Source organism: Bos indicus, chromosome 24 (assembly GCF_029378745.1).
Source record: "Bos indicus isolate NIAB-ARS_2022 breed Sahiwal x Tharparkar chromosome 24, NIAB-ARS_B.indTharparkar_mat_pri_1.0, whole genome shotgun sequence".
NCBI classification, from domain to species: Eukaryota; Metazoa; Chordata; class Mammalia; order Artiodactyla; family Bovidae; genus Bos; species Bos indicus.
In genome coordinates, this window is record NC_091783.1 from 30,737,467 (window position 1) to 30,763,454 (window position 25,988).

Genomic DNA, 25,988 nt, shown 5'->3' on the forward strand with positions numbered 1-25,988 from the left:
CCTACTGACGTGTGTCCTTGTTTTTTTAGTTCTTTTCCCCATCCAGTACCTCTTTCACTTTTCTCTCTGTGTTGCAATCATCCCTTGTGTTTTTTAATATCTATTTTGCATTGTTAAAAATATACAGGAACATGCAAAGAATAACACGGTGACCGTCTACAAACCCACTTCCCCCAGTTGAAGAAATAAAGCATGAACCCTTTCTATGACTGTTCCTGGGCTCTGTTTAATTCAGCATGGAGAAAAGCACCACACAGATGGTCAACATTTTGAGTAAAAGCTCAGTCACCACCCCATTCACAGTGGATGCGGAGTTTCAGAAGAAACGTGCATTCCCAGTCTTGCCTGGACATGTGGTTAATGCTAACTAGTCCAACAGTTGTGCCCCAGGTAACTCCTGAAGCTGTTTTGGATCATAAAATCTAGGATGTTTTGCAAATTTATATTTCATCATGCTGGGCTTTATGCACAAAAACTAGATGATTTCCCATTTGTAATCTCCATCAAAGGCATTTCTCAAAATCCCTTTATTATGCCTTATCACTGACTCTGCCGCACGTTATTTGCAAACAATCTCTGGCTAAACTGTAAATCTACAAGCACCCTCGTGGCGATCGCCTGGCAGAATTCAGACATAAGTGCTGTTTGAGCTTTTTCCTAATTGTAGATTCTAAATGTTTGACCCTCTTCTTTGAGTGCCAGAGACCTGACTTGACTTGTCTGTGGTTTGGGCTCTAATTTGAAAGCGATTGACCATGTTTGGATGGTGTTTGAAATATTTGTATTGTATCCACGGAAAGGATGGCAGGTTTTATTTTCTCAAGAGTACAATTTCTTCAGCACGTTCTTGTGCCATCGTGTGATGTCCTCCTTCTGCTTTGTTTGCTTCCAGGATATCTTTGCCTGTGGGGCAGCACATTGCGCCCGGCCATGTGCCTCAGCCCCATCTTGGAAAATGATCTCTACTACAAGCTCAGCACGCACAAGAGCGGCTGGCTCATGGCTCCCAAGCACGTACCTGACCACTGGAGGGGACACGCTTTTCAAAGTGTGCCCAGTTCCATAGTCTTCTAGTGAGAGAAGCAGGAACCCAGTGGGTAGATGGGGGTTATTTTTTTGTTTGTTTCATCTGTTGACTGATGAATTTCTGGTACCTGTTTACAAGCTTGCTTTGAGTGTGTGAACTGATGGTTAGACCAGTCATGCCCCCTTTTTCCTGATTTGGAAGAAACCATTCTGCAGAACCCAAGTGCTAAAAGTCTGTATTTATCCCCAGCCCATAGCAATAAGGTAGTTTTCCAAGAGAAGGATAAAGCATATGTATTTTATCTGGATGGAGACCGTTTCAAGTATTGATTATCTTTTCATTTGTAATGAATAGTAGTTCTCCACAAGCCATTAACCAGTTGTTAAATGCAAGAATTCATTAGTAAAATAAGCCATCACAGTGCATGGTTCTATGTGAAATGAACATTAGTTCAGCTCCTTGATTCTGAGCATTGGAAGTTTTCCTTTTCTTTGTCATGTATCTCGGAGTTTTTTCACATGCGTGATAGTAAAAGTGAGAGCTTGTTGATTTTCCAGAATTTATTAGTGAACAAATATCAGCGCTAGTCACTGGCTTATTCTGTAGGAGGTATGCATTTCCTTTCTCTCCACTGAATAAAGCAAACATGTCTAAACTTGCTTTTCTCTCTGTAGGACAGTCGGCCCAATATGTCAAGACCTCTGATCACTAGATCTCCTGCATCTCCACTGAACAATCAAGGCATTCCTACTCCAGCACAGCTCACAAAATCCAACGCACCCGTCCACATTGACGTGGGCGGCCACATGTACACCAGCAGCCTGGCCACCCTCACCAAATACCCCGAGTCAAGGTAATCCGAAAGTGCATGTATTTGATGAGCTAACTGTTCTTCCTTTGACCAGCTTTGCAGCGTGGCCTCACTGCGGCCAGGAGTAGAACGTAAAGGCATCATGCACCTGCGTGCTTCCCCCGCTCCAACCCCTGCCCCAGACGCTGCCCTGGGACACGAACGTAAATCTGTGAGTCAGGGTTTGATCCAGAGCTTAGCCGAGTACGCATGAGAGTGTCACCGAGGATGGAGTTCTGCGATATTTCACTCCTCTGAGATCTTCACATTTCTTAGCATAGTAAACAAAGGATGGTAATTTCTCCCCCTGACCTTTCTTCTGTCCTCTTCTGCTAAAACACACTTTCTTATCAAGTCTTAGAATTTTATAAGGGATCACTTGGCCCTCCAACTTGTGAACTGGAAAAAAATCGAGACTCTTATCAGTAGGGCAGTATATTTAGAACAGCTGGCAAAAGTCCAGAAAGATAGTCTCGCTTGAAAAAAAATGAAGGGCAGTGGAACTGTAAGAGCTCAAGGCAGATAAGCAAATATAAAAAGGATGTGAAGGGGGGAGGCTGTTCTACAGACAGGCTGTGTATACCACTCTGAGGAGAGCTCCCCTCCTAAGTCCCCGTCCACTCATTTCTAAAGGAGTTCCAAGGAAACAATTTACTTTGCACCCCCGGACCCCACTGCCCCCCCCACCTCAGCACATCTGGATCTGGGGGCTGTGGCAGAACCTATTAGGGAGTTTATCTTAGGCGGTTAGGCTGTTGAGTAGAGAAAGAGGCATGAGCTCACATGGGCTGATGTCAGGATAAAGAGTTTTCCCTACTTGTTTCTGCTCAAATGAAATGGAAACAGAGCACTTGGGCTTCAGAAGAGCACTCATTGCATTTTTTGAGCACCTGCTATAATGTGACAGGTATCAGGTAACTTACAGCCTAAGGAGAGAGCACTGATGAAATCACTGTCATAACTGCACGAAGACTGCTCTTTTGGTTTTTGTTAATCTCACTTCACTATCTGATAATTTTATAAAGGAATATGCATGTGTGCCAAGTCGTTTCAGTCGTGTCTGACTCTTTGTGACCTTATGGACTGCAGCCCACCAGGCTCCTCTGTCCATGGGATTCTCCAGGCAAGAATACTGGAGTGAGTTGCCATGCCCTCCTCCAGGAGATCTTACTGGCCCAGGGATCGAACCTGTGTATCTTGTGTCTCCTGCGCTGTAGGTGGATTACCACTGAGCCGTCAGAGAAGCCCCAGTAGGATAGTATGCTAATGCTAAGTCACTTCAGTCGTGTCCGATTCTGTGCAACCCCATAGACGGCAGCCCACCAGGCTCCCCCGTCCCTGGGATTCTCTAGGCAAGAACACTGGAGTGGGTAGGATAATATATTGAGTCATAAATAATAATTGAGTTAAATAAAATATATCAAATTGATTTCACCTGTTCCTTTTTACTCTTAATGTGGCTACCAGAAAGTACAAAATTACATGTGTGTCTCGCTCTTTATTACTGTCGGACAGCACTGAACTATATATACAGAGATTTAAAAAGCATATACATAATTAAACCTCTCCCTCTCCCAACCTCCTGATACTTAACATATATCATAAATTGAATATCTCTTTCTCCAACTTAATAAGAGAAGATACAGTGTTCATCTTTTTTTCTCAATCTTTCTCTGTGCTTCCTTGTCACATACAGTGAGCTGTGGTATCCAGAGAGCAACATCAGAAATAATTTGTGGTTCATTATTCCCAGGTTTGAATCTTGACACTCCCATTTAATAGTTATCTGGACCTAGGTAGGTTCAATTTCTAAGCGCCTATGTTCTATCTTGTGAAATAGACGCAAATATGTATTCTTCCACGGTTATTGGGAGGATTATACGTGATTACAGAAAGCACGCCATGGCCCTGTGCCCAACACATAGTATTGCCTTTATACTTAATCCTCTGCCAAACCCAGCAATTGTTTCTTCTCAAACTGCCTTCCAAATTCCAAATATATCCCATTCCTTCATTTCCTAGACCACAGTAACAGCCTCACTTCTGGATTCTTGCCTGGATTCTTACAGGCTCAAAGGCCTCCTTGCTTGCATCTTCTGGTCCTTTATCTTTAATGTTGTAGAACTGCTGAGCCATTCCAAGGAGATGTTTTTAACCATATGTCCAGACTTTTGGAAACAAGCCTTACAAGTAGCTTCTGTTTCTGTTGCTTACACCTAAAGCAGATGACACTGGTCAGAAGACAATGGTGTGGATGTTGAATTGGTCACCGTGTGTTGCTTTGCTTCCCCTTGGATTTGGGGCAGAGGGACTTGGAAAGCAATTAAATGGTCATTTCAAAGCAGCAGTCAGTTTAATGGGATCAATCCCAGGAGATGCTAGTGGTAAAGAATCTGCCTGCCAATGCTAGAGATGTAAAAGACTCGGGTTCGATCCCTGGGTTGGGAAGATCCCCTAGAGGAGGAAATGGTAACCCACTCCAGTATTCCTGCGTGGGAAATCCCATGGACAGAGGAGCCTGGAGGGTTACAGTCCATGGGGTTACAAAGAGTCATACATGACTGAACTTCGGAACACAAAACCACAACTTTTAGTAGCCAGAGATATAGGGAAGAAATAGTCCTTCATGTTTTTTTCCATAGCTGTCAGATACTCCTTCCAAATTCTAGGAAAATCTCACCATATCATCAATGTTTGGGGGATACATTTTAGGATATTAGGTTGGCCGTGGCCATGGAATGACAAATAATAATTCCAAGCCAAGTTCTCTAGATTCTAGGGTGTCTTGAACCCTTCTCAGCCTGTGGGACCTTTCCCAGCCCCCTGGTTCCTCTTTTATCCATCTTTTCCTTGGTGTAGCCCAGAGGGGAAGGGGTTTTTCCTTGGTTTTCTTTTCAAGGATTTCAAGAGGAGACCTGTAGTATAAAAGTACAATGCTGTTTGTAACAAGTGATCTTAAAAGATATGATGTCTTTCTGTAAATCAAAGGTCCTGCAAGAGTCTTTACTTCATTTTGAAATATCGTAGGTGATTTTTTATTCTATTTCTATTTACTGTCTTCTAGACTAAAGATTACCGTTAAAACAGTGGTCCCCAACCTTTTTGGCACCAAGGACGGGTATCATGGAAAATAATTTTAACACAGACCGGGATGGGGAGGTTTTGGGGTGATTCAAGCACATTACATGTATTCTGCACTTTATTTCTATTATTGTTACATCTGCTCCACTTCAGATCATCAGGCATTAGATTCCACAGGTTTGGGACCCCTGCTTTAGAACATTGTCCCCAGAAAGTGGTAAATTGGACACAGGTAAACGTTAGAAGCACCTGGGAAGCATTAAAAGACCATGTGAGACCCCAGACAATGAAACAAGAACCTCTGCAATTTTCCTGAGCGATCCTGATTTTCACCATACAGCTCTATATGGTCCCTCCAAGTGAATATAGGTCTTTTACTCAATGAATATTTTGATATTTTGTGCTATATCATAATGGCCATTCCACCATTGAAAATACATCTCCATCTTCATTTCTTTAATTAGCAAGGTTCCCTGAGGTACGAACTGATGTGCCCTATTTTTTTTTTTTGGTTTACAAACCCTAAGTAAGGATTCAGTAAGCGAGTTGACTTCTACATTTTACAACAAGGTTAATTACTCACATTGTTATTCACTTTTATTATCAGGTGGGTTTTAGCTAACAGGACTGGACATAAGGGTTCAAATTAACTGTAGTACTGCATATATCTATGATGTGGTGTGTCTTTACCAGTGTTTCATGTAAGATGCAAAACAGGTCTTTGGAGGTGTTTATGAGACAGAGGCTGATCCATACCACCTCAGTGATGATCACTGTTCCGTTTCAGGGGAACTTTGCACGTGTCATTTCAGTTGTATCTGACTCTTTGTGACCCTATAGACTGTAGCCCACCAGGCTCCTCTGTCCGTGGGATTCTCCAGGCAAGAATACTGGCGTGGGTTGCCTAAGCCTTCCTCCAGGGATCCTCCAACCCCAGGGATCGAATCTGAATCTCCTGCGATTCCTGCACTGCAGGTGGATTCTTTATTGTCTGAGCCACCTGGGAAGCCCTCATAGGAGCCTGCTGCTAAGTCGTTTCAGTCATGTCCGACTCTGTGCAACCACATAGACGGCAGCCCACCAGGCTCCCCCGTCCCTGGGATTCTCCAGGCAAGAACACTGGAGTGGGTTGCCATTTCCTTCTCCAATGCATGAAAGTGGAAAGTGAAAGTGAAGTCGCTCAGTCATGTCCGACTCTTAGCGACCCCATGGACTGCAGCCTACCAGGCTCCTCCGTCCATGGGATTTTCCAGGCAAGAGTACTGGAGTGGGGTACCATTGCCTTCTCCGCTCATGGGAGCCTACAAGTCTCCAATTCTGGCTGCTTTTGGAATTGGAATCACCAGGAAAACCACCCAGTTTGGATCTGTAATAATTTTACATCAAATAAGTGGAACCAAAAACTAAAAAGTGTCAAGAAAAAATATTATCAGCATTAAAATATTTTAAATAGATATACAAGGAGTTTGTTAGCTTGATTTCTAAGTTGTAAATATCTAGACAAATGGGAGGTGAACCTCACTTATAATCTTGCCTTGTGCCCTGCACAGTTTAAGAACAGACCTGATTATATCTAACGCAAAAATCCAAGGTCCCCACTAACATCATTGGGAACAAAAATCTAGGTATCTAATTTGTCCTAAGTAATATTGGTAACAAATTACATAGCCTTTTTAAAACCTCCTAATGCACTCATCTCACACAGTAGTAAAGTAATGCTCAAAATTCTCCAAGCCAGGCTTCAGCAATACATGAACTGTGAACTTCCAGATGTTCAAGCTGGTTTTAGAAAAGGCAGAGGAACCAGAGATCAAATTGCCAACATCCGCTGGATCATGGAAAAAGCAAGAGAGTTCCAGAAAAACATCAATTTCTGCTTTATTGACTATGCCAAAGCCTTTGACTGTGTAGATCACAATAAACTGGAAAATTCTGAAAGAGATAGGAATACCAGACCACCTGACCTGCCTCTTGAGAAACCTGTATGCAGATCAGGAAGCAACAGTTAGAACTGGACATGGAACAACAGACTGGTTCCAAATACGAAAAGGAGTACGTCAAGACTGTATATTGTCATCCTGCTTATTTAACCTCTATGCAGAGTACATCATGAGAAACGCTGGGTTGGATGAAGCACAAGCTGGAATCAAGATTGCCGGGAGAAATATCAATAAGCTCAGATATGCAGATGACACCACCCTTATGGCAGAAAGTGAAGAGGAACTAAAAAGCCTCTTGATGAAAGTGAAAGAGAAGAGTGAAAAAGTTGGCTTAAAGCTCAACATTCAGAAAACTAAGATCATGGCATTGGGTCCCATCACTTCATGGGAAATAGATAGGGAAACAGTGGAAACAGTGTCAGACTTTTTTTTTCTGGGCTCCAAAATCACTGCAGATGGTTACTGCAGCCATGAAATTAAAAGATGCTTACTCCTTGGAAGGAAAGTTATGACCAATCTAGATAGCATATTGAAAAGCAGAGACATTACGTTGTCAACAAAGGTCCGTCTAGTCAAGGCTATGGTTTTTCCAGTGATCATGTATGGATGTGAGAGTTGGACTGTGAAGAATTGATGCTTTTCAACTGTGGTGTTGGAGAAGACTCTTGAGAGTCCCTTGGACTACAAGGAGATCCAACCAGTCCATCCTAAAGGAAATCAGCCCTGGGTGTTCATTGGAAGGCCTGATGCTGAAGCTGAACTCCAATATTTTGTCCACCTCATGTGAAGGGTTGACTCATTGGAAAAGACTCTGATGCTGGGAGGGATTGGGGGCAGGAGGAGAATGGGACGACAGAGCATGAGGTGGCTAGATGGCATCCGACTCAATGCACGTGAGTTTGAGTGAACTCCGGGAGTTGGTGATGGACAGGGAGGCCTGGCGTGCTGTGATTCATGGGGTCGCAAAGAGTTGGACACGACTGAGCGACTGAACTGAACTGAACTGAATGTTGACACTGAAATATCTACCTAGCCACTAAATAAATGTCCTAGGCAAGAATATTGGAGTGGGTTGCCATTTCCTTTCCCAGGGGATCTTCCTGGCCCAGGGATCAAACCCAGGTCTCCTGCATTGCAGGCAGATTCTTTACCATCTGAGCCACCCGGGAAGCCCATGCTTTAAAACAGTAGTCCTCAATCTTTTTATCACCAAGGACCAATTCTATGGAAGACAATTTTTCCATGAACTGTGCCAGGGATGGGGGATGATGGTTTCAAGATGATTCAAACACATTACATTTATTGTGCACTTTATTTCTATGTTACATCAGCTCTATCTCAGATCATCAGGCATTAGATCCTAGAGGCTAGAGATCCCTGCTTTAAAAGAAAACGTAAATCTGAGTTCAGAGTTAGGTCTATTTCAGCCTTAATGGTCACCTTGATCAAAAATAATATTAACAGCAGTTGTTATATTGATGGCTATTCTGATGTGGACTTCTTAAAACCAGGAAGTGGGTTGATACAACTGATTAAGCAAACCTATCGGGTGGCAGTGAGGCAATGCCTAGCTAAAAGAGCTGCTAACCTGGAAGTGAAAGACAAGATCTCATGTTACAGTCCCCTGAGCCATCCTATCTGTGTGCTTCACAGAGCTTTTATATCTTTTAAACCAAGTATATGAGTTAACTCCCACATAAGATTATGCTGAATTGGTCTCTTCTGAATAGCAGCAGAGTTACTAAGCACACTGGCATATGTAGCTAATTGCAAAACCCAAGAGACTCAGCTTTCAGCCTTGCAGTCAACACCCATGGCCACCCAAGGGGTGTGTGTATCTGGTGCTTTAGGATGGCAGTGCTAGGCATGTGTGCCTTGCCAGCAGAGAGCCGGCTCTGGCAGGCTTCACCCCCAACGTGCTGGCCATTCCACGGCACTTTACCTGGATCTGCACTGAAGGGAGGGCTTCCCGGTAACTTGGATTCAACCCCTTGGTTGGGAAGATCCCCTGGAGAAGGAAGTGGCGACCCACTCCAGTATTCTTGCCTGGAGAATCCCATGGACAGAGGAGCCTGGTGGGCTACTGTCCATGGGGTGGCAAAGAGTCGGACACGACTGAGAGACTAAAACAACAACGGCAGCACTGAAGGGAAAGCTGGGCGTGTGCAACATTAAGAGGTTGGTCCGCAGTTTCAGGACAATTGCATTCTCACGGTGTGGATTTCCAGGTAACTTCTGCGTGCCGGGCTCGGGAGTTTTCTGTAATCCTGTGTCAGGGCTGGGGGTTCTGCGATCTGACTGTGACGTCAACAGTTCCAGTTCACACTGTGGTCCCTAGACACACACAGTGGGTCCCCAGGTGTCATCTCACAGGCTCACACTTTAGGATCTCAACAAAAATGCCCCCAAATTAATGTACCCTGTTTCGCAAACTGTTCCCTAAACATTCATTTGGGATTGCTGCATGGCACTGAATATAACTCAGGTGGTAAAGAATCTGCCTGCAGTATGGGAGACCGAGATTCGATCCCTGGATGGGGAAGATCCCCTGAAGAAGGGAAAGGCTACCCACTAATTCCACGGACTATATATAGTCCATGGGGTTGCAAAGAGTCAGACACGGCTGAGTGACTCTCACTTCACTTCAAATGGAAAGAGACAGCTGCTGGGGAAATGCCTGTGGACCTTCACACAGTGAGGACAGTCTACTGGTGAGCAGTTCTGATTGGCTGATCTTTACAAAAAACTAAAAGAAGGGACTTCCCCAGTGGTCCAGAGGTTGAGAATCCTCCTTGCAATGCAGCAGACTTGGGTCTGATCCCTGGTCGGGGAACTAGGATCCTGCCTGCCTTGGAGAAAAAACCCTCATACTGAGGCAACTGTTGAGACCATGTGCAGCAGCTAAGACCTGATACAGTAAAAAAATAAATAAATATACTTAAAAAAAGAAATTAGTTTATGCGGTGACTCAAAAGGAGGAAAAGCACCTGGCCAATGAACAATGGAAAGTCTCTCCAGGATAATAAGGGAAATTTTTCTTCTTCTCTGTTTCTTCTTTTCATCTTACAATATTGCTTTTCCAAAATTGCTCCTCAGTTATATAGGCAAAGAGTAAATAAAACCAGCTTCAAAAGACTATTTGTTTTTTGTTTGTTTTTCAAAAACGATGAAGCTGGATTTTCTGTTTAAGGCTGAAAAGCCAGCTTCAGTATCTTAGACTAGCAGATTCAGCCAAGTTGCTCTGCCGCTGGGAGCAACATAGGCCTGAGTTTTAAAGTAATCTAGCTCATCAAGTCTTACCTTAGAGCATTATCCGAAGAAAAGTGCAGCCAAATTACAGGCACTGGCCTGTAGTTTTCCCTGTCATATTCTTTTATTCATTCCACAGATTTATTCTGTGTTGTCTATCAACTGTGGCATACACTAGCCAACAAAAGTCCTTGCTCTCTTGTCGTTTACATGGGAGTGGGGTGGAAGACAGACAATAAACAAGTACACAATCAAATAACATTTGAGGTGGTATAAGCGAAGTAGGAAGAGAAATAAAACAGGTAAGTAGCCTTGGGATGTAGTTTGCTTCCTATGCTAAGTCTGCAGATAATTTTATTCTGGTGTCTCTTTCTTCAGGATACATCTTTATTTGTTCATCTACATTTTTCAAGACAAAAATCTAGGTCACATTTCAGGGTCGATGCAGAAGCAGGTCATTGTGACTTTGGTATCACAGATCACCTTTGATCTGTGATCAACAGCCTGTCCTTTTTTTTTTTTTAAGTTTAAGTAATTAATTTTATTTTTTGCTTATTAATTTCTTTGGCTGCACTAAGTCTTTGCTGTTGCACACAGGCCTTCTCTAGCTGCAGTGAGCAGGGGCTGCGCTCTAGCTGTGGTGCACGGGCATCTCATCATGGTGTCTTCTCTTGCTGCGAAGCACCGGCTCTAGGGCTCCAGGGCTTCAGTAGTTGTGGCACTCGGGCTTAGCTGCCCTGTGGCATGTGGAATCTCCCTGGACCAGGGATCAAAGCCCTGTCCCCTGCATTACCAGGCAGATTCTTTACCACTGGGCCACCGGGGGAGTCCCAGTGGCCTGTTCTGCGTTCTGTGATTCAACTCCTATTATATAATATGTGGCAGATACACACGTTCACCCTTCATCTCAGCAGGGGATGTTCAGGGTCATGTCTATTGTCTGGGCCGTGGGTACGGAACAGCTCCAGCCCCGTCCATCATGTCCTGATTACCTCGCTAGTTATATTAACCATAATGCTGTTTCTGGTACATTTTCTATATTTTTGCATCTGGTGGTGACTGAAGTTTTATTTGGTATTAACCGAAGTAGAGAGTTAACAGATGTTCAAAATAAACGTGGGCAGAAGGCCCTTGCAGGCAAATAATAACAAGGCTGGGATCCCTTAGCCCAATCCTTAGACACAGGAGAAGCGCCGGAGCCTTTGATGACAGAGCAGTGACCATGGGCGGGGAGTAACACCGGGTGTTTAGAGTGAAACAGCTCAGGACAGGACTGTAAGCCCCATCTCAATTTTTAATAACTTCTCACTTGCCAAGCACTCAGCCTCGACTTAGATAGAAACCTCCTCGGAAAGCTCCTTCTAACTTAGGTCTCACCCTTGAATCCTTGGTACCTAGTATCAGGCGAGCCACAGTGGACATTCAAGAGTTTGCTTAATATGTGAATTAATTATTGGGTAAAATACTGTACCCAGCAGCCAGAGCTTCAAAACAGTGAAGGTTGAATAATCAAGTGAAGCTTTTCAAAATAGAAAATTACATTTAAAGCTGGCCTGGGTTCATCGCCTCCACCATTCCATGTGCCACCATAACATTATAGGAGGGCCTGTTATTGACCTCATTTAACAGATAAGAACACACAGCTCCACAAGGCTCAGCAATGCGTTCACCCTTATTCAGCAAATGGGGAAAGACCAGGATTCCAGCTCCCTCTGGCTCCAGGACCTTGGTTTTTTATTCTTTTATTTATTAATTTATTTACTTTTGCTGACAAAGCAAGGAAAGGGCGCCCGGGCGGAGAGCAGGGAGGGTAAGGGAACCCAGAAGAACAGCTCTGTCACATGGCTTGCAGTCTCGGGTTTTATGGTGGTGGGATTAGTTTCCCGGCTGTCTTTTATTCTTTTAAAGTCATGCGCTGAAGAATTGATGATTTTGAATTGTGGTGCTGGAGAAGACTCTTGAGAGTCCCTTTGGACTGCAAGGAGTTCAAACCAGACAATTCTAAAGGAAATCTACCCTGAATGTTCATTGGAAGGACTGATGCTGGAGCTCCAATACTTTGGCCACCTGTTGCAAAGAGCTGACTTGCTGGAAAAGACCCAAGACCCAGGCTGAAAAAGCCTGGCGTGCTGTAGTCCATGGGGTCACAAAGATTTGGACATGACTTAGCGACTGAATAACAATAACAACACAACAGAGCCGTGCTTCTCAACCTTAGTGGCATGTTAGAATCAGCTGAGACCTGAAAAAGAAAACCTGGTCCTGCCCACAAAGATTTTGATTGCATTGGCCTTGAGCAGGGCCTGGGCATGGGATTTGCTAATGCTTCCCACCTTCAGCCACGCAGTCCATCTTTCTACCTTCTGGAACTGTGTTCTAAAGGTGGGCTTTGGCCAAGGGAGCAGATCATCTACAATATCTCAAGCTCCTTTATTTTCAAGTGGCCTTCACCCAGCATTAGCTGGGGCATGTGGGACCCCTGGGTGCCAGAGCTCCCATGTGGGTCTCCTGCCGTGAGCTTGTGGCCCAGGGTTGTCCAAATACCATGCCATCCATTTCTATGTGTCATGACTTGAAGAAGCCTGAAAAGCACCACCTTAGATGGGATAGTGGGATAAATGAGTCTTGTTCTTCCTTGCCACTGGGTTTCAGGAGACTTTTATTTTCCATTTCCCATGTCCAGCATACACACCCTTCCCATAGCAAGGGGCAAAGTTGGCCTTGGACCAGTGACCGTGCCACCTGCTGATGGCTGCTGGGTTGCACATGTGAAGAGAAATCCATTAGGAAAACTTTTAGGAATCAGCTTTGGCACTGGCATGCTGTGCCCAGGGGGAGGAATGGTCTAGGGGATGCCAGGACACGTAAGGCTGCTCATCAGGTTAGGGGTCTCTATGCCCACTGATGCATTACTCACCACCTCTCTGCTGGGCTCCTCCTTGTCTGTTAAAGCAGTGAAGCCGAGTGCAAGATGCTATAGACTATCTCACATTCACACCCCTGTGCAAAACACATGTGCATGCACCCATCAGAAACATCATTTTCAAGATTTTTAAAATGTGTTTCTAAAACATGCCCCCTAAGCTTATGCTTCAGGTTTTAAGCCAAATAATAGGTCTACCAGTAGTCTTCAGCAACTTGTACTGTGCCTGGCAATGCTGGGTAAGTATTTGTTGAATGATTTTTGTTTTGTTGAGTGGCATGAGTTTTGCTTTGACCTGGAGCAGCTTAACCACCTCAGGGCTGCTTCAGCTCAACCACCTTTTGAATCATCAGATGCTATGGTGATGTCAGATCTTAACGGCAGGCCTAGTCCAATCTGGGAAGCAAAGATTAACACCCCAGTCTCTCCAAAGCAGAGCCTAGAAAGGGATTTTCTAGTCTAATTACCCTGAATCGAAAAAGTAAGGAGAAGGGAATCCATGAGTCTGGTCGTAACCCAGACACCCATGAACCAGATGAACAGAAGGGTAACACCTGCCTTCAGAATGTTTTCCTCCCACTGATAACTTCCTCCCTGAACCTCTCAGATCAGGATCATCTCCAGATGCTTGGGGTAAAAATGATGCAGGTTCCTCCACTCTGCCCATGTGTATCCCAGGATGTGAGGGAAATGAGCAGTTTCCATTGACATCCAGGTGATCCACCTACATCTCAGAGTTTGGGCCCCAGATCTGCAGAGGACTGTAAAACACGAACGTATCCACCTGCAGCCTGGTGGAAATGGTGGTGGCGTGGCCAGGGACACGTGGTTAGTGCGATGCTTTTCTTGTTGAGTCTTTCTTGATTCTCAGCACTTGGGACTATAATACAGACTGTGCTCATTTTGATCTGTCACAATGAATAATGTCATTGAGCAACACCAATGTCGTTTTTGCTGTGTGTTTATAATCATATTTTCATATTTCCTGAAGAAAGTACTTTTACAATAAACTATATATTCTATTTACTTACTTGAAAAAAGTTAATTTGTAGGTATTTCACAGAAGAGTCCATTCATCTCATCCAAGGTTAACCTGTGAAAAATATGCTCTGCTTTACTGTGTTCTTGAGAACAATTCCATTAAAAGGGCTTAAAATTACCAACGTTAATTTTACACAACCCAGCTCACAAATCTCCCACAACTTTGGTTCCCCAAACCCTTTAGTTTCTGTTGGTTACATAATTCTGATTCTGCTTGAGTGCTTCGAGAGCTTTTTCATGGCAAAGGAGAACGAACATTAATTTTAGGTGAATTTCCAAAAGACAGACTACATTTTGGCTCTGTAGGGAGCTTTGTGAGTAGAATATTACACCCCACCGTGGCTTGGGTCTACCATATTGGTCTTGATACCATCTTCCCAAATTGCTGTGGTCTACAGAGAGTTGAAAACTCTCTCTATCTCCCTGTATCAGAACACAGCAAGGTGTGTATGCTATATGTATTCTTGGCTGGAATAAACAATGTATAAGTCATTCTGAAGTTGAAGGCTCTTTTTTTATGAAGCCAATGCAGAAACTAAACTTTTCCTCCCTTCCAAAGAGAAGCATTTATTCAAAACAAAAGCACATGGTGTTACAATTTGCATGTAAACTCTGAGGACTTAAAAACAAAAACAGTTTTGAAAGTCACAGTGAAGGATCCCTGATGGGTCCGCTGTACACCCACATGTCCTCGGCCGAAGCCTGAGCTGTGGTGCTAGATGTGTCCGTTTCATGTCTGGCAGCTCTTTCTATTATTGATATATAAATAACCGAAATTAAAATGCCACTTCTTTGCATTAGAAATGCAGGATTCATTGTCTCAAATCGATGAATTATCAATACTCTGCTTCCAAATGGTAACTCTCGAGGTGCCTGGAGACAGAAAGTTGTGACAATCTGTCTCCAAAGCAGCAAGCTGAAGTAGGTACATAGGCTTTACGCGTGGCTTCCGATTGTGCCCAGGGTGGTCCTTTTGGGAGGATGAAGGATGTGAGAGGTGGCGGGGGGTGGGAAGTGAGCTGTGCTCTTACGGGCATATGCTTTTCCTGTGGTCTTATTCCCAAGGCAGACACCTAAGGGTTCTAACTGGGTGGCAATTCTGTTTGCCAAAAAAAAAATAAAAAAATAAAAAATTTGGTCCCACAGATGTAACAGGGTTTTGCTGGACTGTCTGAATCTAATCAAGACACAGTCAGTAGAAAGGACACCATCACTTGGATAACGTTCTCCTGCTGCCTCGTAGACGCCATGTTTGCTTAGTAATGACCTCACTGTGTGTCTTTTTTGGTGGTAATGATTATTTTTCCTCCTGTGCAACTTCTCGTATTGTGTTCCCCATATTCAGAAGATAAATGACAACTGTGCACATCAGCTAACCGCCACTTTCAAACAGTGGCCTACCTCGCCCGGCTCAGAGGGCTTCGTAACTAGAGGTGAATCTCAACTCGCCCAAACCTGTTTCAGTGATTTGAACTAAACGTGCTTCAGAGCTCCCACCCCGCCTTGTGAGGGCTTGGCTAGGCCCCGGCCACCCCTCCGAAAACTGACTTTAAAAAAAACACAGCTTAGGAGGCCCTGAGGGCTTCAGACCTTACCTCAGAAATGAAACTTCTAGTCTTGAAGTAGTACAAAACAGTCAGTGTCAAAGAAAAAAAGGATTTTTTTTTCCCTTTTATTCACTGTGAAATAATACTTATTCATTTAGCCTAGTGACAATAAAAGATTTCAAAGGCAAATACAGACTACTTAAAAGGTAAAGAAATTTTATAATCTGTTATAAAAAGCAGATCACTAATACAACATTGTAAATCAACTATACTTCAATAAAAAAGGGAAAAAATCAGATCAATAGTCCAAGAAAACTATCCTCTTGACAGAGAGAAAACCAAATTCTAACTTTGTACCACCTTATTTATTAAAATGTGTTCCGGGGACAGAGCTGGGTGGAGGTGGGGGTGGGGTGGCCACACACAAAAAATAAAACAACAACAAAAAAAATAAAATAAAATGTGTTCCAATCTTAACCAGTTCTGACAACATATAAAGCTCCTTTATCAAGGGTTTTTTTTTTTTTCCATAAAACTTCTACAGATTCTCTTCACCTTCAGGTTTCTTCCTTTTGTCATTTTCTCTTTTTTTAACCTCCTGGGGAAAAAAAAAGGAAGCATATACATTTAAGTGTATCTTGCTAACCCATAATCTCAGGGACCCTGAGGAAGGTACTTCATCACAACATAATCATTTTGATGATACATTGCAAAAGGAATAAGGTGGTGTGAAGGATGGAATTCGGAGAAGATTGCTGGACACATTAAGTGAAAGTGTTAGTCGCTCAGTCATATCTGACTCTTTGAGACTCCATGGACTGTAGCCGCCAGGCTCCTCTATCCATGGACTTTCCCAGGCAAGAATATTGGAATGGATAGCCATTTCCTTCTCCAAGGGATCTTCCCAACTCAGGGATGGAACCCAGGTCTCCTGCATTACAGGCAGATTCTTTACTGTCTAATCCATGTTAAAATGAACTAGAACAAGGTTATAACAGCCTAGTGAACTTAAGGAGCCGTGAGCAGTGCAATTGAAGTTCTGGTCTCCACTCTGGCAAACAATCTATGATGATTACAAAAACCCAACAGTCATGATACAGTTTGTATTTCCAAGTATATATCCTGCAAGGCTTTTAAAGAACATGTTTGTAATACTTCATGTAGATTTTTAAACTTTGAGAAAGTCATTATTTGTAAAAAGCAGCTTTGGTTTTAGTGCACTTTCCCTCAAGACTGAAAGTAAAAGTTATGGGAGCAACAGATATGGGAAACAGTGGTATCAGGTGACATCTGTAGTTTGTCCCATTTATATGATCACAGTAAGGAAGAGGAAACATGAGAAAATCTTGTCATTAGCAGGGAGACTTTTCTTTTCTTTAAATGTGTTGTAGGTCAGTGCTTGGTTCTGGTTTTTGTTGGAAGGGATGAGGAGAAACATCAGTAGATACATCTACCGCCCAGCGAGTCTATGGACTGGCTTGGCGCCTTTGGGTAAATTCTTAAACTGTGATAAACCAAGCCTGAGTCCCAGAAGGGCGTCGACAGTTGCACAAGACGCGCACACCTATGACAACGCATTGTTGATCCTGGTGCAGCCAAAGGCAGGTGCTGTCAGTAAGCACCCTCCTGATTTCTCAACCCCCCACACCCGAGAATGTTGTCTTTGAATCATGAGCTGATAAAAACTTCATATTTTTCACATGTCACTTTTGATTTAGTGACTGTGTAAATAATCTTGCAACATAAATTCAAAACCTTAAGCCTCTCAAAGTACAAAGCTAACCAGGCACATCATCCTTCATGATTTGAAGAGATAATTGAATGGTGTTTTCAACAAAAGGGTGGTATGGATATTTTATATATTCTTTAAAACGTGTAGATGCTTTTGAAGCTGTGTAAATATGACTCTTGTCCGGTTAGCAGCTTTCTTTCCTTCTTAGCTTCTGAGGTGGTATAACTCACAGTCCTGGGGCTAAATCTCCTCCCTTTTGGCTGTGTCATCTCAAAGCCTAGTTTGTGAAAGTGTTTTTAAGCCTCCTAGTCACTCTGAAGTCATACAGTGATAGAATAATTCATTTTCATTCATCTAACCACCTTTCAATCCTCCTGAGTTTTTGAATGATGCTCTGTTATAAGACCTTTGAACAGTGTCAGTAATGGCTGTGTGTGTGTGTGTGTGTGTGTGTGTGTGTGTAGGAGCAGGAAAGGGATACAAAGGAGTCAGTATAGATTCACTTACTTTCTTCCATACATCTCCTTTTAAGTTTTCACAAAGCATTTACATAGTCCGTAGGTAAGTTGTATCTTTCTTCCTTCTTTTTTGTTTTATCAAGCACTGGGTGGAGCCTCTGGTTTTTCACATTTGGGTACCATGCAAAATATGTAAGTGCTTTGTTGTAAACTGCTGTTTTGCTGGTCCCATTACAAGTAGGAAAACACTGTTAAATTGAATAAAAAAAAAAACAGCTGGCTTCACCATAGCCCTCTCATAGTGTCACATAATTAATAGGATGCTTTTATCTGAAAGGACTGCTGTGATATACTGAGCCAATTCCAACAGGCTGGGGTAGTAAGACAGCAGCAGAAATGGGAAGAGGCTCCAGTCCACATCCTGTTGTTGCTGATAGTCTCCAAGTATGCTGGAGAGGATGGGGGGCCACTGGGGGACCACAATCACAGGGGGCTGGGCTGAGTCCCTTCCCCATATGAGGGAGATTGATGACACAGATGGAGAAGTCAGTCACAGAGGAAGGCACTCCTTCAATGGTTGGGGCTGCTGATACTCAGAATCCTGGGAATAAGATCAGTCGAAAAAAGGTTAAGAATTTCCATGATGGTCTGGCGGTTAAGACTCCACGCTTCCATTGCACAGTGTATGGGTGGGATCCCTGGTCGGGGAACTTAGATTCTGCATGCTGTATGGCACAGCCAAAAATTATTATTATTATTTAAAAATAAATGTTAAAAAAGTAGGTTAAGTTCAGCAGGAACACGTGCAGGGGTTTGCTTATGTGACGAGAAAACTGGAGTGGAGCAAGATGCAGACGGGTTGGCAGGAGGTGCTGGAGCTGGAGTTCTGGGACAGATGAGCACTGAGATTTGGGGACAGTGACGAGGGTGGGCTGGCCCTCACTCTTCCAGGATAGGAGGCTGCAGGGTTCAGCCACCCTCAGCTAGCAATCTGGTGGCTCCACGCCTCAGCATCTCCATTACTCACATCACAATATCACCTGTACATACTCTCGAGTTGTGGTGAGGATTAAATCAGCTAATCCACAGAGTTTTTAGCAGCATTCCTAACATAAACTTGGGCTTCCCTGGTGGCTCAGATGGTAAAGAATCTGCCTGCAATGCAGGAGGTCCAGATTTGATCTCTGGGTCAGGAAGATCCCCTGGAGAAGGGAATGGCAACCCACTCCAGTATTCTTGCCTGGAGAATTCCACGGACAGAGGAGCCTGGTGGGCTACGGTCCGGTCCATAGGGTTGCAAAGAGTCGGACATGAGCAACTGACATTTTCACACTTAACAGAAACTCAAATAATGTTAGCTATTATAACATTTTTTTTCTCTGAACAGTAATTATATTGTAAACTGAAAACCATTTTCTAGATTCTTAAATCAAGAGAAAACAGGAGTATGTCACAAATACCTCCAAATATAGAACAGCTAGTGGGGAGGAGTGTGGGGGTGGGCTGGGGAGAGACCTCTGCACACGTGCGGGCTTGCCTGCCCTCAGAGAAAGCAAGGGGAAGGCGAAGCAGAAACCGCTGGAGCCGAAAATACCAAAGTGGGCTCCCATGAGACACAGTGATGCTCTAATCCAGGCCTGGTCTTAAAAAGTAGTGGTAAACCCTGGAAACCATTTGAAAACAGACAGTTGTTCAAACCAAAGAACTGGTGGTCTAAAACATTGTCTTCCAAATCAAGGTGCTCAACAGGATTTTCTGTGCAGTTGGATTCTGTTTTGGCATTGCACATCTTCTCCAAGGTACGAAAATCTGTCAGCACTGACTGAGTCTAGGCTTAACTGAGAAGCAGAAGAATCACTGGGCAGTAAGAGAGCCACCCTGAGCGAGACCCTGCGGCCCTGCTGCCTCCACACTGGTTAACTGACTGCAGGGTCCTCATTTGCGAGATGCAGGTGATGGTATCTACCTGGAAGAGCTGTTGTCAAGACGCGGCGCCCTGCAGGTAGTGGACGCTCAGTAAATGAAGCTCATGTCAGACATCCATTTCTTCTTCATAAAAATTATTTGGATGGGCTATTATCCCCTTCCTCAGATGAAGAAATCGAAACTCAAACCAATTTGGTCTTGAAGATGGTAAAGCCAGGATTCCAGCAGGTCTCTTGAGTCACAGCTGAACTTCCAGGGGCTCCTGAGAGATGACTGAAAGCGCGGCGCCCAAGCTCTTGTGCCGTCACTTGCTCCACTCAGGCCGACGCTTTGAGAGAGGCGCTCCTCATTTGTTGAGTCCCCACCTCACCCATCACACTGTTTCTCGCCTGAAATCCCTCCTCCAAGCCCTTGTGCCCTTCTCTTTATGCCTGGCCGTCCTGAAGACCCAGTACTAGCATTGCTTCCTACAGGAAGCCCTCCCTGCCTGCCCCAGGCTGGCTAGTCCCTGTCCTTGGTCCTGTAGCCCCCAGCTGGCCTGAATCATGCTCATCTGAGTGGGCCCTAGGACTTCCCTGGTGGCCCAGGGCTAAGAATTCACCTTCCAATGCAAGGGGTGTAGGTTCTATCCCTGGTCAGGGAGCTAAGATCCTGAGTGCCTCGGGGCCAAAAAGACAAAACACAAAACAAAAGCAGTCTTATAGCAAATTCAATAAAGACTTTAAAAGGGTTCCACATCAAAAAAAATCAAATCTTTAAAAAAACTTAAAAATAAGAGATTCAGCAGAGTACCCAGGAACATGACAAGCATTCAATAAATGTAGGAATAGAAAGCCTACTTTGGTAAATTCCGGTGGTGTTTTTTCAAAGCAATCAAGTTAATTATAATACATTTTTTATAGTAAGCAATTAAAGTAACTCTAATTTAAAAAATTTTCCCTGTGCATCATGAGAAGGACTAGCTCCCCCTCCCCCCAGTGGCCCTGGGCTCCCCGTGAAGCCGTCAGTATTGCTGTCAACTAGCAATTCTCCAAAACCCTGAGTGCCAGAATCCTGGCGCGCTCATATATTTTTTTATATTTTAAACTTGCCTTTCTTTTTCTCCCCTGCTTTCTTCAGCTCTGTGAATCATTTAAGAAAATGATGCTGCCACAGGGAACAGGTACTGGAAACATTACTTCCTCATAAGTAGATATAATTTGTTTTGTTTGCTTTTCCTTAGAAGGTATTTTCTCTCTTCTCTTAAATTACTTCTGTCCCTTTCTGTAACAAGCTCTGAATTCATTTTTATCTGTGTTCCTGAAATATCGATGAAACTTCCCAAGTGTGGAAACTCTACACAACTATTTCTCAAATTTTGTAAACAATTATATGCAAATTAAATGCTGTTCGATAAGTAAGGATTCTCTAACAGTGAGTTGACTGGTGTTTTTTGGTTTTTGGGATTTTTTACATTATAATAATACCCAGCATAGCATCACCTCTCCCCTTTTTAAGAAAAACTTTTTATTATGGATATTATTCTTTCTTTTGGCCATATGACTTGTGGGACTTTAATTCCCCAACTAAGGATTGAATCAAGGTCCTTGGTAGTGAGACAGCAGAGTCCACTGGATTGCCAGGAAATTCCCTATTGTGGACGTTTTAAAATATATGAAAAGCTACTATACTATAATAAAAACTAATTTTAAAAATATGCAAAAATAGAATATGAAATGAAGACCCCGGCATTTCAAAAGGTTTCTGGTATCAACCCAGCATTTCTCTTCCCTTCCATCTGTTCTACTTCCCTCCTCTCCCATCCCAACAGAAAGGAGGAAAGGGGACCCTTTGGTTCCAGTGCTGATTTTTCTTAAAAAAAAAAAAAAAAAAAAGCTTTTAAAATTTATTTGGCTCCTCGGGGTCTTAAGAAGTTTTGGCATGCAGGATCTTCAACATTTGTTGCAGAATGGGAACTCAGTTGCTACATGTGGGATCTAGTTCTCTGATCAGGGATCGAACCTGGGCCCCCCTGCACTGGGAGCTCAGAGACTTAGCCACTGGCCCACCAGGGAAATCCCAGTGCTGATTTTTCTCTGCTTTTCTTTCCTTCCCTGCTGTTCCAAGTCTAGGTTCCACTGCAGGGACAGCTTCCTAAACATCTCTCATTCATGTATGCACACCTACAAACACAGACACTCACTCCCACACATACACTTACACATCTGCACAAGCACACACCTTCTCCCAGCCCTCTATCTCATTTGCTGTCTTCCTTAGGTATCAAATATTAGGACAGAAGCTTGGTTGAACCCAGGTCTCCTGCACTGCAGGCAGATTCTTTACCAGATGAGCCACAAGGGAAGCCCAGGAATACTGGAGTGGGTAGCCTATCCCTTCTCCAGCGGATCTTCCCGACCCAGGTATCAAAACACGGTCTCCTGCGTTGCAGGTGGATTCCTTACCAAGTGTGAGCTATCAGGGAACTTGGGTTAGTAGGCTCGAAAAAGTATGAAGCCACAGTGCTTCTGAAAACAAAATCATTCAGTAGAAAAAGGCTGTAAATCAGATTTTTTAAAAAAGTAATATCCTACTGATTGGTGGACTCATCACAGATTGTGTTTCTATTTTGCTGCTTCTTCATCCTCTGTGCTTTTCTAGTTTTTAACAATGAGTAGTTATTGCTTTTATAATTTAAAAATATCCACCAAAAGCAGTGCTCAAGAGGTCACTTGGATATTGCCTGTGAAACGGTTCACCAGCAAAATAAATCTGGACCGAAAACTAAAGGAAACATTTTCCTAAAGTTCAGACCATATATTCCATGGCTTGGAAGCCCAGAGGTGGAGAAGAAAAGGCTTTTCTTGGCAAAGGAGAGCTGAGTGGGTGAAAGGTTCCACAACCCGTGTCCTGCCTTTTCTCACCATCTTTATCCCTCCGTGTGTCTTTGGCACTTAGCTCTCAACCCCACCCCTGGGTAGGGTCTTCTCCACCCTCCCTGAGCAAGTTAATCCTAGCGTGGGCACTGCCCACAGGCCCTTGTCCTACGCCTCCCTCCCTTGTAATTACCATGTGTGCACCAGCTCCTCAAGAGTTGAAAGGATTAACCTGCTTGCCTCTGGTAAAGTAGGGCCAGGTGCTGCGTTGCCTGCCATGGTGCTTCACATGGCGTGGGGTCAGACCGCACAAGGACCTCTGGGCGGATGGAGCTCAGAAGAGTTGGAAGCATCTCCAAGCTAAATTTCTTTAGCTGTAAAGTGACCATTCCCACAGGGGGATTGGCAGAATTAAATAGGGGCACCGCACATAATGGGACGCAAGAACTCAAGGTAAACGGAGTTGAAATACGCCATTTCAGGTATACGCCTCAACCCGGAGGAAGTTTTCGTTGTCCTAAGTATCTTGACTTTCCTATCTATTCTTATGCCCCTATTATGTCATAGTTGTACCAACAGTTTGAAAGTAACCTCTGAAGTCTTGGGGTGTTTTAGTTCGGTTTGTTTTGGTTTGGTTCAGCTTCCCTGAGCTTCAACTTTTTCTCAGCTGTTAAGTAAATGATAGCTTCCCCACAAAGCTGGTAATAATCAAGCTTTCTTGAGATAACATGCAACACTAGCAAAATCTTACTGAACTGTATAAAAACTGCATTTCCCATTGGATGTTGTTCATTTGTTTTCTTCTTGCTTGTTCTAGGGGTTTTTTTTTTTGTTTGTTTGTTTGTTTTTTTAATTAGAAATGAAAAAGAGGTATATTTAGTGGTCAAGAACACAGGCTTTAGAATGAGACCTAGGTTGGAGCCTGAGCCAAGTGATGGCCATTGTGGGCTCAGTGTTCTCATCTGTGAAATGGGAATAATATGGTCACCTTATAGGATCATTGTAAGAATGAAATGAAATAAAGCCCATAAAGCAGGCAGCTCCTTCTTTGGCACCTAATAACATTCAATCAATAATAACTAGCAGGTGTCCTCATAGACTTGAATGTGACCATCCTCTGCCCATCCCCACCCCAGCATGGTGGGTCTGCCAACTCTGTCTGGCCAACTGTGCATCCTTGAGTCATTTTTCCATTTGTAAAATGGGAGGTTGATCTAGGTCATGCTAGTGATCCTTAACCTCTAAAAATGTTGGTGGCTAATTAAGAAAACGTGCTGTGACAGTTCAGGGTGACAGAATGACCAACTTGAGATTATTTCAAATTGACGACATTGACTTGCTCCTCTTTAGTCTCTCTGCTCATCTGCCTTTGCACTGGTTCCCAACTCAGCAGTTCATTAAACTTCCTTGGGGAGCGTTTTAAGAGATGCAAATGCTTGGGGTCTAAACCCTGAGCAATAATTACATCAGAATATCTGGCACTGGGCGTCTGTATTCTTTAAAAGGTCCCTATGTAATTCCACTGTGCAACCAGGGTTAAGAAGCACCACTCTATACAAATGACATAGTCAAAAACAAGGGAAAGGAGACAGGACTTGGATAAACTGCAAGCTGCCTCTGTGGGGAGATGTGATCTCAGAGATAGTGTTTTGATTTTCTCACTTCTAAATTTGCTCTTTTCCTAAACATTGCTGAGAGCATAGCCTGACATCAGTCCCCATCGCCCTCCGCCCTCCAAACCAAACCCAAACTCCTTGACCTGCTTACATAGCTCTTCCTGGTCTGACTTCTGCTGCCCGTCTCATTTTTCAGTTGGCCTGTCTCTATGCCCTAGTGGAGAGTAATCATATGGCAGGTTTTTTTTTTTTTTGTCCACCTTCAAGCCTTTGTATCTTCCCTACACCTGTCTTTTCTTATCTAATCTTAGCTCCCACCTCTGTACCAGCTTCTGCTTATCATTCAGGCTCTCCTGTGAACTTTCTTTTTCTTCCCTGTGTACTCCCACAGCCCACTCTGCATACCCACTGCATACTCAGTCACACCACTTGATCTGCATTCCCAGCCCCACAGACTGTTAAATTCCATGAAAGTCAAGAGTGTGGTTTATTCACCACTGCATTCCCTGTATTTCACATGATCAGGTTGAGTGAGTATTGGTGGAAAGAATGAACAAATAACTGAGTGACTATACAATTAAAAAAAATTTTTTTTTTTTTTTTTTTTGACCATGCAGCATGGCATGTGGGATGTATAGTTTCTTAACCAAGGGTTGAACCCATGCTGCCTGCAGTGGAAGTGGGAGGTCTTAACTTACTGGACCGCCAGGGAATTCCCAGGAAAGCAAAATTCTTGAGGAACTGAGTCACAGTTAAATTAAAGAACCTAAGTCTTATAAATGATTGAATACACAAGAAAAAAGAAATTCTTAGTGACTAATATTCACACTAAGCCAGGTCTCTTTCATTTAAGACCATTCTTTAATGCTGGGGAGAAGGGGAGCCACAGTGAGGAAGCAGACTAACTTTTCACCAAAAGGAACTTAATTTCCTTGGTGGTTGGGCTGCATTATTTGCGGCATAGAGTAATCAACAGAGTTCTAACTCTAAAAAGCAAGAAAGAGGAGCACATTTGAATGTCTATTAATGTGTATTTTAAGTGAACCTTTGTAAGCCTCTACTCATTGCAACCTGTAACCTCTGTTCATGGAATTCTCCAGACAAGTATACTGGAGTGGGTTGCCATTTCCTCCTCCAGGGAATCTTCCTGACCCAGGAATTGAACTTGGGCCTCCTGCATTGCAGGCAGATTCTTTACCGTCTGAGCCACCAGGGAAGCCCAATCCTCTAGTTAATGAGTTATTTGTACATAAAAATGATAGGATGCTTACAATTTACTTTAAAAATCCAGGAGCGGGGAGAGGGACTCAGAGAGGTACAGGTGAAATAAGACTGAACAAGAACTGATAGCTTTAGAAGCTGGATGGACACATGGGAGTTCATTATCCTATTTTCCCTGCTTTGGCATACAGGGAAACTGTCCAAAACAGAATGTTAAAAAATAAATGTCAAAAGAGTAAAACTGTGGGAGGAAGTTTTTCTCAGTACTGCCACTTGGTTCAGTGAGTGGTTTTTTTTTTTTTTAAAAGGCAGTCATACATCATCTGGAGCCAGCCGGGTCTTGGTCAGTTGAAAAACAGGAATGTTCTCCAAGGCTGGTAAACTGTAATCAGGTCCACAGCGTTTTCAGGCACCAGAGTTTACAAGTCACAACTGTTGATCTGTAACTCCATTCATGTGTCCACAAGAAATATAGCCTGTGTCGGTGTTCCCCTCTATTTGCTTAGCCAAACAATGCTTTTC

At 43.4% G+C, this 25,988-nt stretch overlaps 1 protein-coding gene across 5 annotated transcripts in view; it reads left to right on the plus strand.

The window, feature by feature from the left end:
* The window catches only part of KCTD1 (potassium channel tetramerization domain containing 1), a 212,581-nt gene that overhangs the window by 159,201 nt on the left and 27,392 nt on the right, over positions 1–25,988 (plus strand). For 4 of the 5 annotated variants that reach the window (XR_011563784.1, XM_070778790.1, XM_070778789.1 and 1 more), the window contains exon 2: positions 1,702–1,880. Coding sequence is in view for 4 of the 5 variants with exons in the window: in XM_070778790.1 (XP_070634891.1) it covers positions 1,702–1,880 (179 nt within the window). In the remaining variant the exon portion in view is untranslated. Of the gene's footprint in view, positions 1–191; positions 391–1,701; positions 1,881–25,988 lie in introns of those variants that run through there. The other variant, XM_070778788.1, reaches the window with a different exon arrangement.